Raw genomic sequence first — 13,746 nt, forward strand, 5'->3', positions numbered from 1 at the left:
TTGGGGAGCGGCAGCAGTGGCAGCGGTGGGAGTGCCAGTGGCAGTGGCAGTGGCAGCGGCAGCGGCAGTAAGGGTAGTAATAGCAGTAATAGCAGTAGCCACCACAGTAGCAACAGTAGCAATCCTCATCATAACAGCCACCACCACCACCACCATCATAATAATCAGCCGCATTCGAATGGAAGTGGAAATGGAAATGGAAATGCGGGATTCGGGATTGGTGCAGCAGCAGCCGCAGCAGCAGCAGCAACAGCCACAGCGACAGCCCTTGATATGGCCACAGCCGCCTCATGCTTGCAACAGCAACAGCAACAGCCACTGCCTGTGCTTCACGTTCTGCCTCAGCCCCAGCCCCAGCCTCAGACACAGCCACAGCCACAGCCTTTGACTCTGCCACAAGCTCCTTTGACTCTGCCGCAGCCGCAGCCTCAGCATCTGCAGCAGCAGCATCTGCAGCAACAACAACAGCATCAGCCGCAGCAGCAGCAGCAACAGCAGCCGCCGCCGCCGCCGCCGCCGCATTCACACTATCAATCATCGACATCATCCTCCTCCAATTCTGCTTCCACTTCCAATCATCAGCCATCGCTACAGCAGCAACAGCCACAGCCACAGCATCTGCACCACCATCACCACCATCATCATCATAGCCATCATAGTCAATCCCAGCCGCAGTCCCAGTCCCAGTCCCAGTCCCAATCCCAATCCTCTGCTGCTTCCTCCCACTCCTTTTCTGCCTCTGCCTCTGCTCTCCTTGCCCCTGTCCCACTACCCGTGCCCCTACCCCTACCCCTACCCCTATCCGTCTCTACGTCTCAGCCTCAGCATCTCAGTCGCAGCCATAAGTCATCGCACGTCCAGCTAGTAATTCCATGCGTAACCGTAGGTGAACACGATCCGGAGGACGCACGTCGACGCCATCACGCAGCAGCCGCGGCAGCCATTGCCGCAGGGAGCCCCAAGCATCACCATCAGCAGCAGCAGCAGCAGCAGCAACAGCAACAGCAGCAGCAACAACAACACCAGCCGCCGCCACAGCAGCAGCAGCCACACTACCAGCCGCAGCCACAGCAGCAGCAACAGCAGCAACAGCAGCAGCAGCAGCAGCAAGTGCAACAGCAGCCGCAGCCGAACATCAAGTACGAGCCAGGGCAATCGCAAAAGAAACGCATCCTAGCGATGGCCCAAAGCGAGTGCAACTACCAGCCGCAGCAGCAGCTGCAAGTGCAGCAGCCGCAGCCATCCGCCACTCTGCCGCACATTCCGCCAAAGCAGGAACCGGCTGAGTTCTATCCGGAATACGTCCCACAGCAGCAGCAGCAACAGCAGCAGTTGGACACGAAGCGCTCATCGTGGGCGCCCACATCCTCCTCTGCTGCACCGCCGCTGGCGCATCCGAAGCGAGAGGCGCCCTCGGCTGCGCCCATTAGCTATGTGGCACCCGCTGTGGCGCCGCCCCTGGCCCACTCGAAGAGCAGTTCGTCGTCGTCTTCATCGTCGATTAGCGCTGCAACTGCAGCGGCCGCAGCTGCAGCTGCCGCGGCGGCAGCCGCTGTAGGACCGCCCTCCTGGGGGGCACCTCAGGTCTACCGCCAGCCATCGCAGCCGCCGCCAGGCAGTGTGGCCTCCCAGCCGCCGGCTGCGCCGCATCACCACCACAGCAGCCACAGCCATCATCATCATCAGGCTGGGACACCGCTGGGCGGCTCGCCCTCGTCCACGGCAGCGGCGGCCATGCTGCAGACGGACATCTATGCGCAGGGCGACATCTATCGCCGTCCCACGGTGTTTGTGTCGCAGGCGGCGCCCAGCTACGCGTACGCCAACAGAGCAGTGGTGGCCCCACCACCGGCGCACAACAGCAGCAGCCGTCAGGTGAGTGACAGAGGCTTTTGCTGCTGGGGGCGAAATAGATGCCGAGGGATGCTAATGGGGGACTTCCCTGCTACTTTTAGGTGATACCGTCGCATCCGTTGCCGGCCCACATCCAGATACCCACGCAGTACAGCCAATTCGGACCACTCAGTCCTGCCCAGGTAGCTGCCGCCGGCAAGCATGCGGCGCACTTTGCGCCCACCAACATATGGTATGGGGCTGAGTAGGGAGCCACGAAAGTGGGTGACATGAACGAACAGAGGGTTAGGCGAGACGAGACGACACGAGAACGAGAGAGAAAGAGGGAGATGTGACACCACCAGCACACAGCGACACACCACCATCACGATCTGAGCTCAAGAAAACTCATTTGAATGATTCAGCGCTCGAGTGAGTCGAAAATGCCGGCACAATTAAAAGGCCAATTAAAAAAAAACCATTGAGATTGTCGGAGCACCATGGAGGGGAACGTTCTTTACTCAATTTTCGTATCCTTATTCATTCGCAGATCGTTTGTGGCCTCGGTTGAGGAAGGAGTGGATGACCCAAGCCAAGAGCTACAGCAACAGCAACACCAACAGGAGCAGCAGCAGCAGCTACAGTTGACACAGTGCTGGTGGTTTATGCTACTGATGCAGCAGACGATAATACAACACAACAGCAGTATGCTGCAGGCGGGTAGCGAGGAGTCCATCACATCAGGAGAGGCATCAGCAGCAGCCTCAGTCACATCTTCAGTTGCTGCCACAGCCACATCATCAGAAGCGTCTTTTTCTGAAGCAATAACAACAACAGCAGCAGCAGCAGCAACAGCATCAACATCTTCAGCGGCATTCAACATATTTTGCAGAACATCACGCCGCAAGCATTGAGAGCATCGTCTCGTCGCCAGCTCATTCGTTTTCTTTGGATATGAAAGAGATATTTGTTACAATTGGAGGAGGATTTGGATTTGGAATACAGCAAACTCCACATCGTTGGACTAGCCTTTACGATTATTCAGTTTTATTATGTTCTATAATATTATAATTGTAAATGTAAAGCGAAGAAGCAGTCTTAAACGCTTGCAAGTGTAAGACGTGCGTAGAGCCCATAGCTTCACTTTCTTCTCTCTCTCTCTCTATATATATATAGTATATATATGGGTATATATGCGGACATATATATATGTATATGTGTGTGTGTGTAGTTTTTATCTGTATACGCAGATTGTTGTTTTTTCCTCTTCTACAAAACGAAAGCGTTTCATTCTCTATGTGTGTTGTGTATTGTATTTTATTGATACATCAAAATATTCTCTACATATATTATACATTATATACATATGCATATGTAATATTATAATTATGAATACTACAATATCAAACAACAACAACAACAAACAAACAATTTAATGGCACGCCAGCGACACTAACAAACAAAAAGCTTAGTAATTCCTTAGACTCTTAGAAAGTACCTCAAAAACGAAATGCAAACACGAGACGAGAGCAAAAATAATAAGCAACAGCAGCAGTAGCAGTAGCAGCCACTAATGCAACAGTAACACCAACACCAACACCAACAACAACAACAAAAAGCAACAAACAAACAATATAAATTTAATGCAATTTGCCTTTTACACAAACAAGCAACAAGAACGAAAAAAACAAACAAAAACAAGAAGAAAATAATTCAAAAAAATTGTAGACTAACAAGTAAAAAAAATACCGCAAAAACCTTACTAGCAAACAACAAAGCAAAGCAAGAATAACTAAATAGACCCTAGGATCGAAGATAAACCTAGCTGATAGAATATAGAAGGAAGTATAGGAGTAGGAGCAGGAGCAGGAGCAGGAGTAAGGATGGCAATGAATGCGACATTTTTTTTTATACACACTCGTGAAACACACTCATAGAAATAACCGCAACAAATATGCAAAAATACAAAATACGATTAACAAATAACGATTCTAAATTAAGTTAAACCCACAAATAATTATAGGAACAATTGTATATATCGATATATAAATACGAGAAGAGTATCTGTAACACTAGAGCGCGAAAGATCACTTTCATGGATTGATGCTTTTTGTTGTACATTTTAAGAACTGAGCATCCGACGCATCAGAGCGCTTTTAGCAGGTCTTTGGATTGAATGTCGGAAACCCTTATTAGTTTTTAAGCCCCAGTTTTATTTTTTTTATATATATTGTTGAAAAGCAGAGAAGAAAACATCTGGCTAGCAGGCATAAAGTAATGCATATTCTTGATTAGATTAGCAGCATTTGTATACGTGTTGCGCGTCATGCGGCAGCGCCACTCGATTGGTCTGGCCTTTCTGTCTTAAAGACCCGCACGTAACATTCAGAACTATCGATCTAATGCTTCGGCAACCGAAGAAGAGTTTCGTTCTTCTTTGAACTATGTTTTTTTTAGCACTCACCCCCAGCCCCAAAACCCCCACCCCTACCCCCACCCTACAAGCAAAGACCTTTGAAATTATGTAGTGGAAGAACTTATGGGAAAAGTTTTACTAAAGTACAAAAACCAAACAAACAACAAAAAACAACAAATAACAAATAAAAAACAACAAGCAATCTAGCAATAATCGATTAACCTTTTTAGGCTCTTTTTAATTTGTTCTTGAAAAATGAATGTTTCTTTCGTAAACTTAAAACCTGAATCCCAAATAATAATTGGGTTTTGTTGCCGAAAAATGGCAGAGGATCAACCGTATGTTTGGGTAGAACTTTGTGTAAATATAGCACGCAATTTTGATATGTACAAAACCGGCTTACTTTACATCCATACATGCATATACCCACTAAAACCTATACACTATATAGATATGGATATATGTATATGATATATAAACTATTGTACACCTAAAAATCTTGTTAAATAGGTTTCCTAAAGTATTTTGTAGTTAGACCTAAACTTAAACGTGTCGTTGCGTGTGCAAATTTATATATATATTTTTTTTCGTTCCCTTAGCGAGGGTGGCACTTCCTATATAAGATACATACAGAAGATACAGTTACAAAAGATACAGTTAACCGCAGCCCGCAACCCGCAAGTCCCCATAAAACCACCCTTCGTCCCTTCTAGTTCAGCACCATTTTCGGGATTAGAGGGATAGAGAGGTAAAACTCCGATTGAAAGGATCTAGCATATAATTATTGTGATGTAGTTTTTAACAAAAAGCAAAGAAATTGATAAAGATAAAAATAACGATAAAGATATATGTAGGAGGAGGAGTTATAGTAGGAGGGAGATGGAGGAAAGGAGGAAAGGAGCGTTTTGCCAGTCGTCGTCATCGTCTAGAAATTAAACTACAAATTATGAATACAACAAACGTAAAAATATCTATCTAGCGATATGCATCAATATATGTTAACTAATTAGTGTGCAGGATTCAATAGCGTTAACAGAACAACAAAACAAAGTAAAAGCAAAAGCAAAAACAAAAACAAACCAATCGTTTTTTAAACCAACTTTTTAACAAGACAAAAAAACACAGAGATAACTTTTTGTAGTTTATAATTAAACGAAAGAAGGAACATTTACGAGTAATTAGCATTGTGTAGCGGCGATAATTAAGAAAACGTTAGTGTTGTGAATATATACGAGTACATACAAATACATAAGTACATACTATAGATCTAGATGTGGTATATACAATGCATATATATATTTTGTGTATAAAAACAATAAACGATAAACAATAAACGGCAAACAAGCAGCTAACAATTGTCATAAACAATAAAACGAGAAGAAAACCAACACAAAAACCAAACAATTAAAAACTAAAAATACTTGAATTGTAAAACCGAAAAACGAATGATCAGAAGCGAAGCAGCATCCATAGATATACGGATATACGGATACGGGATAGGATGAGTTTTTTTTTATAGAAATTTTATGGACCATTCAAACTATAAATATAAATACCTATATATTAAAGGAATAGAAGTAACAATAAACGTAAACGTAAACGTAAACATAAACACTTGTGCTGTATCCCCCGTTCGCAGAGAGAGCGAAAAGTTTTGTCGATTCTGTGTTTTTTCGTCCTGCACTTTTTTCCTGTCGGTGTGTGTTTGAAACGTTCGTATATTGTTCATATTATATGTGTATATCTTACAGTTAAATAATGTATCTGCATCTGTAACGGAACAACTTTTCACTTTCTACTCAATGTTTTAGGAGCAGCAACAAAAAAATGAAAAACGAATTAAAATAAAACAAAACAAAAGAAAACAAAAGAAAAAACAAATCAAGAACGCTTTAAATGTAACAAAAACGAAACGTTAATAGACTTACAAACAACAAAACAAATTAAATTTATAACAAAATTACATTTAAAATTAACGAAAAAAAATTAAATTTACATTTAAACAACAACAAACAAAAAAAAAAACAAAAACAAATTCAATTTAAATTTAACAAAAAACTCACACTCGTACACGAGACAGCTGCAGACTTTTGTGGCCCACTGTGAGAGCAATTTGACGTGTAAAAGAGCAAACGATATAGGAATATAGGAAGAGAAGGATACCCACATCCACAAAACACTCTAAACACACTAAATATACGTATATTATATAGAAATGCGAAATGCGAAAATGTTTTAACGTGTAGCCTTAATATTTGTACTCGTCGTCCTTTCGATTTCCAGCGACAGAAAAAACAAACAGCATGAAGAGATAGCAGTAGAAAATGATGTGTAACTATAACGATACGAATACGATTACGATTACGATATGATATGAATATGATATATATATATATACATATATATATATATATATATATATATATATACATATATATATGTATATATATATATGTATACATATATAAAGCTAAAGCTAATGCTTAACGGTGTTTACTACAATATTTCTTATGTACTTGTGTTTGTAATCATAATCTGGATTGATAGGATGAGTCGCCTTTATCTGACTATTTTAACATTTTACACTTACACTTACAATTTAATTTTACTTTTACCTTTACCTTTACTTTTACTTTTATCCTTAACTTGTACTTTGTTTGTGTGTCGTTTCTTTTGCCTGATGTTTTTTGTGGTCCACAATGGCCCATGCGTACATATGTATGTATAGTGCATAATGGAACATAAACCATATGAATATATATATAAATATTTACTTACTATTACCAGAATTATATATATACCTATGTCCTACCACAAAATACATATATAAACCGATATTCGATAACGCAATTATGGAATCCCTGTTTTTGGTTTTATTTTTTATTTTCTCGAATTATTCTCTTATCCTTTTTTGCATGCTTTCTTTTGAAGAACACCAGAAGATAATAATGATGATGATGATAATGATTGAATGATGAACCACAAATACAACATATATCCCACCAAATTACAAATGGAGTAAATCTTAATGTTTAGCAAAAAAAAAAAAAAAAAACATAATAACAATTAATCGTAATATTGTGCAATACTATCGATAGCAAAAGCCCAAAAACAACCAACCAACAAAACCAAAACCCAAACCAAAACCAAAACAAAGCAATTGTGCAAACAATTTAGGTTTAGGCTAAGGTTTAGTTTTAGTCGAAAGCTTCAGCTGATTTAGGATTTAGTTGAAAGACCAACCAGGTTTCTGCAGATTATATAGATTGATTTCGCACACCAACACCCCCCGAAGAACAACCTCCCAATGGCCCCACGAAGTTGCTTGATTGACCAACAATTGATGAGCTTTTATTGCAAAGTAATAGTACTCGTATTTTTGGTTTTGCATTTACCAGAACACAGAGAACAAAGGAAATCAATAAAAGTAAACTTAAACTGAAAGATAGAGGAACAACCGAACTGGAAATCAAAGAACAAACAGATTTATCAGCTACGAATTGTACGACGGAGTACGACGATGTTTTTGACAAACAAGATTGATAATAACCCGTCCATAATTAGAGTTTCGTTTCGTTCAAGCGCTGAACCTGAACTGAACGAATGCTGGATTGGCTGCACTTCAGGACAGCAGCAGAATCGAATAGCAGGGGCCCTTCTCCTTATAGCATACTGCTTTAAAGATGTATATGTAAGCTTCTTAATTAGGTTTAATCTACCAGTAATATACACATACATAGATGGATACGTTCGTACATACGTACATACATGTATGATGATATTATATGATACGATATGATATGATATATGTAATCTTCGTTTTCCTTCACTTGAAGAACTTTCTCCAAAAAACTCTCTTAAAAATATTGTGGTTCGGATTGAAATTAGATGTTTTTTAATAAACAGACACAACAAAATACAACACTCAACAAATACACGTACATATACACGTACACATATAGCAAATGGATAAGTCTATGGATATATATAGTATATACACATATATATTTTATTAAATACAAAATTATTTCCTAACAAAACGAAAAGGAGACCCCGAAAACCGAAACCGAAATCGTAAACGATAACCGAAAATGTTGATGTGTGAAATTTATAAGACTAGCATATTTCCTACCTAAAAACAGAAAAAAAAACGAAAAAAAAACAAAAAAAATATACATACATACGTTATATATACATACATACATATATACACGGATATATGATAACTAGCAGCTAGAGCTGAGATGATACTCATAGACGACATATACAAGACAAGCATACATGCATATATATACATATACACACACATATATTACGGCTAATCGGTAAAGATATTGAATTTAAAATGATGATTGTACCTTTTGCTGATTTCGAAACAAAAAACGGCAGAAATCGAGAAAAGATATAGGACGTTGGACGCGGATAGTATGAATGCAAAGATTCCTTGCATCGTAGGTGATGCAAAACGTAATCGAAACAATATCTACTACATGTATATGTTTTAATAGATCGATCAGAGAGAGAGCACTTTTATGGGATTTGCTACGATATACATACATACATAAGATGCATATATAGATGTACTTGTAGCGATGGTAGCGATTGGACATTGGATTGCGCAGTTTCAGATTAAAAGAATTTAAATATTTTTATATACGAAATCGATTAGTGGTAGATCTCTACTCATAATACGACAGGATATGTATAGCATATACCATAGCGAGTAGAGGGCAGCAATGGCTTGGCGGCATTCGAAAGTAAACCAAAGACGGGTAATCAAAGATCGCACACAGAAACACTCACTTTTAAACCCACACTCAAACATACATACATTCATGGATATTATGAATAGTATATAGGATTTCCTTTTCGTGGGCACCAAGTCATATTCGTACATACATATGTACGCTCCTGGACACACATCTTTATCACATTAGGAAGCGTTGATTTTGTCAGTGTTCTAGATTCTGCGGATACGATTGATGGATCTCCAACGAATGGATTGGAGAACTTGAAATTGCCAACCAATCGGAAAACTCACCAACGAATCACCAACACTTCATCAACAATACAACAATAGTGGATCAACAATTCACCCATCTACTCAACAAATATTCACCAACCTCCAGACGACTCCAACTCAACCACAACACAACTCTAATCGTACTTCGATCAAAGTTTTTCGTATTCTACTCGTATCTCTATGAATGTGTACTGAATGTTTTTGCTTGGTGTCCATCTCTTTTTTAGGTATAAGGAATACGGAAATGAACATGAAATTCAAAAAACTTATATCAAAAACCAAGCACACCGATACATTTAGCATTGTAATTGATAAGGCTATCGATATTAGCGTTTAGTTTTATGCGAATCAAAATACTATATACATATATATACACGAATATGTGTATATGTACTATATATATATATGTGTCTGTGTCGTAATCAGATATGCGTACCTTTGGATCAGAGAAGGCCAGCTAATTTGTCGAATACAAGTAATCGTAGAGGAATGATTGTATCGAGACCAAAGAAAACCCAAACCAAACCAAACCAAACAAAAATCAAAGCAATGAGCCGCAACATTTGTATTTATGTATAGTTCCCTCCTTCCCAAACCAACAGATAAGCAAACCTATAACAATCGAGTTCCGATTTCAAAGATAGAGATAATAAACTCCAGGTGTAAGCTCCAGTTAAAACGAGTCGTCGTCAAACTTAGTAGAGTGGAAGTAAAGTGTAAACGCGTCTAGATAATTGATAGATATGATAAGAACTTTTGACTTTTATGGCTGTTTAGAGATTTTATAATACGTCTATATCTATATAGATATTATATATGTATACATACGATCGATATATATATATATAGATATAAACCAGACATTTTCGTAAATTATTTACATACTCAAAGACACAAATAAACAAACAAAAAACACATAGAACATTCAAAACATAGAAGATACAACCACTAACCGAACAAAAGTTTTGTCCCCCGGGGGGTTATGGGTATGGGTATGGGTATGGGTATGGGTATGGGTATGGGAATGGGAATGGGTATGGATAGGGGAATTCGAGTTCCCCTCCAATTGATTTTCGGCTAATTCTGGGCTTGGAAATATCCCTCCTCCCCTCCCAAAAAATACACACACGAGGGGTTTTCTGTGGGAGGGGGCTCTTGTCTCTTTTTTGTAGTGAAATAGAGAAAAACAAATCGAACATTGTGAAATTTAGTGTCTTTACACTTTAAAGAGAAATATATACAACCAGGAAATGGATTACTTAATTAAGAATTGTGAATGTAGAAATGCCTATATCTAAGCATCACACAGAGACACACTAGAGGGAGACACAGACACAGACACAGATACACTTATGCTCATACACACACACACACACACACACAAACATAGATACGGATGCATAGCCGTACAACAAATTATGATAAATAACATACTCTCGTACATATGCCTAAAAGGATAAACAACGTGTAGTAATCTACAGCAAAGAGCAAAAAGCAACAGCAACAGCAAAAAGCAACCGCAACAAAAACCAATTACAAATCAATGTCTATGTATTAAATGAACAAGAATATATATACATACATACACGATAAGTGTATATCAACAAAATATATACTATATATATACTATATATATGTATGTATTTGTGTATATGAAAACAAACGCTATCAAAAAAAGGGGAAAAAACTTATATAAAAAAAATTAATACAAAAGAAAAGAAAAACAAAGCAAAAAAGAAACCAAAGAAATAACAAACAAATACAAAACACAAAATTATCAAAACAAAATTAAAAAGCCTTTTTTATTCAAAGGGGAAAAGGGGGATAAGTCAAAGCAAGAGCCAAGGCATTAACCAAGGACAAAAGGGAGGAGCTTCTCCTTAAGCATCCTCAAATATTGAAAGTTTTCTTTACAAAATTTTGTATACGAACACTTCGTATTTTTCCCCTGAACAGAATTCTTTTTACTCAAATTATAAATTGTATTAGTTATATAGAACGTCTGTTGTTTCATTTTCAGAGTACATATATTCCTCGATGTCCAACTTCTTCACTTATTCCCATAAAGAGAGAGAGAGAGAGAGAGAGCTACTTTGAGTAGCCAAGAATTCTTCGATTCTCCCAAACTCTTCTTCTAAATAATAATTAATGCTGAGGCTGAGGGCATAGTAGGCTTTTCATTAGAAGCAATAGCCCTGTGAAAATTAAGCCTGTCTAGCCGATTCAGTCTGCCAAATACTACAGACCGCAGTCGCAAAAAGTATAAAAAATCTTTTCTTTGGCTAACGATTTTCGACTCAGAACAAAGGACAACTAACAATAGAAAACTAGTGAGTATAGATTCCATTGTAGCACAGATCGCAAATGATACTCCGGGTTGTGTAATGGCTTGTCCCTTTCTAAGGCACATAATGGGGCAGACACTGTCGAAGCCGGTGACCACCAAGAACACGGTTGATTGCGAGAACAGTGTCTTCCGCGTGGGATCCAGCAGCATGCAGGGCTGGCGCACCGAAATGGAGGACGCCGACACCATCATCCTCTCGCTGCCGGAGGACCCCACAGCGTCCTTCTTCGGGGTATACGATGGACATGGCGGTGCTTCAGTGGCAAAATTTGCCGGACTTCATCTGCATCAGTTCATTACCAAGCGACGAGAGTACTTTGACAACGCCGTGGTGGGGGCCTTGAAGAGTGGGTTCCTTGATTTTGACAAGGAGATCATGCAGAATGGATCCTGGCAGCAGCAGATAGCCGGCTCCACTGCCGTGGTGGTGCTGATCAAGGAGCAGCGTCTCTACTGTGCCAATGCTGGGGACTCGCGGGCCATTGCCAGCATTGGGGGCAAGGTTCGCGCCCTTTCCTGGGACCACAAGCCACAAAACGAAGGGGAGAGAAGCCGCATCCTGGCCGGCGGTGGTTTCATCGAGCTCAATCGCGTCAATGGCACTCTGGCCCTCTCTCGGGCATTTGGCGACTTCATGTACAAGCGGAACATTCACATGCCACCGGAGCAGCAGATCGTCACGGCCTATCCCGATGTGGAGGTGGCCAAAATCACAGAGGACTGGGAGTTCGTGGTCCTCGCCTGCGATGGCATCTGGGATGTGATGTCCAATCAGGAGGTGTGTGACTTTGTGCGAAAGCGCATCGCCGCGGGCATGACCCCGGAGTGCATTTGCGAGGAGCTGCTGAACAGCTGTATGGCCACCGACTTCAACATTACCGGCCTTGGAGGCGACAACATGACTGCCATTCTGGTCTGCTTCCTACACAACAAGACGTTCGAGGATCTGGTGGTTCGCTGCGGCGGCACCAATCAGAGCCCCGCCGTAATGGACTCTCCAAAATCCTTATTGGATGACATCTAAGCACCTTTGGACGCCAAATTAGGAATTATGAATTATTTGTTATTGTTTTTGGAGGCTTGGTAGCCGCACAGTTATTAACGATACACAAGTGATACACACGATCACACACGTAGATCGAGTATTTCGAGAAAAATGAATGTTTCTTTCGTAAACTTAAAACCTGAATCCCAAATAATAATTGGGTTTTGTTGCCGAAAAATGGCAGAGGATCAACCGTATGTTTGGGTAGAACTTTGTGTAAATATAGCACGCAATTTTGATATGTACAAAACCGGCTTACTTTACATCCATACATGCATATACCCACTAAAACCTATACACTATATAGATATGGATATATGTATATGATATATAAACTATTGTACACCTAAAAATCTTGTTAAATAGGTTTCCTAAAGTATTTTGTAGTTAGACCTAAACTTAAACGTGTCGTTGCGTGTGCAAATTTATATATATATTTTTTTTCGTTCCCTTAGCGAGGGTGGCACTTCCTATATAAGATACATACAGAAGATACAGTTACAAAAGATACAGTTAACCGCAGCCCGCAACCCGCAAGTCCCCATAAAACCACCCTTCGTCCCTTCTAGTTCAGCACCATTTTCGGGATTAGAGGGATAGAGAGGTAAAACTCCGATTGAAAGGATCTAGCATATAATTATTGTGATGTAGTTTTTAACAAAAAGCAAAGAAATTGATAAAGATAAAAATAACGATAAAGATATATGTAGGAGGAGGAGTTATAGTAGGAGGGAGATGGAGGAAAGGAGGAAAGGAGCGTTTTGCCAGTCGTCGTCATCGTCTAGAAATTAAACTACAAATTATGAATACAACAAACGTAAAAATATCTATCTAGCGATATGCATCAATATATGTTAACTAATTAGTGTGCAGGATTCAATACCGTTAACAGAACAACAAAACAAAGTAAAAGCAAAAGCAAAAACAAAAACAAAAACAAACCAATCGTTTTTTAAACCAACTTTTTAACAAGACAAAAAAACACAGAGATAACTTTTTGTAGTTTATAATTAAACGAAAGAAGGAACATTTACGAGTAATTAGCATTGTGTAGCGGCGATAATTAAGAAAACGTTAGTGTT

The 13,746-nt window shown here is 39.9% G+C and overlaps 2 protein-coding genes across 2 annotated transcripts in view; both read left to right on the forward strand.

The window, feature by feature from the left end:
- Positions 1-2,574, forward strand: part of LOC108152367 (homeodomain-interacting protein kinase 2) — a 37,764-nt gene extending 35,190 nt beyond the window's left edge. Inside the window, 3 exon segments of the mRNA XM_033387644.1 lie at positions 887-1,875; positions 1,956-2,265; positions 2,384-2,574. Coding sequence (XP_033243535.1) covers positions 887-1,875; positions 1,956-2,102 — 1,136 coding nt within the window. The 3' untranslated portion in view covers positions 2,103-2,265; positions 2,384-2,574.
- Positions 2,575-11,445: 8,871 nt separating this feature from the next.
- Positions 11,446-12,768, forward strand: LOC108152733 (probable protein phosphatase 2C T23F11.1). Its single transcript, XM_017282276.2, has 2 exons — positions 11,446-11,602; positions 11,677-12,768. The coding sequence occupies exon 2, from the start codon at positions 11,684-11,686 to the stop codon at positions 12,641-12,643; it is 960 nt and encodes a 319-aa protein (XP_017137765.2). The 5' UTR covers positions 11,446-11,602; positions 11,677-11,683; the 3' UTR covers positions 12,644-12,768.
- The last annotated feature ends 978 nt before the right edge of the window (positions 12,769-13,746 follow it).

Source organism: Drosophila miranda, chromosome XR (genome assembly GCF_003369915.1).
Source record: "Drosophila miranda strain MSH22 chromosome XR, D.miranda_PacBio2.1, whole genome shotgun sequence".
In the NCBI taxonomy this organism is placed as follows: Eukaryota; Metazoa; Arthropoda; class Insecta; order Diptera; family Drosophilidae; genus Drosophila; species Drosophila miranda.

Bases quoted from the DNA above. Each gene is read 5' to 3' on its own strand.
- LOC108152733 (XM_017282276.2), top strand. From the start codon at position 11,684: ATGGGGCAGACACTGTCGAAGCCGGTGACCACCAAGAACACGGTTGAT.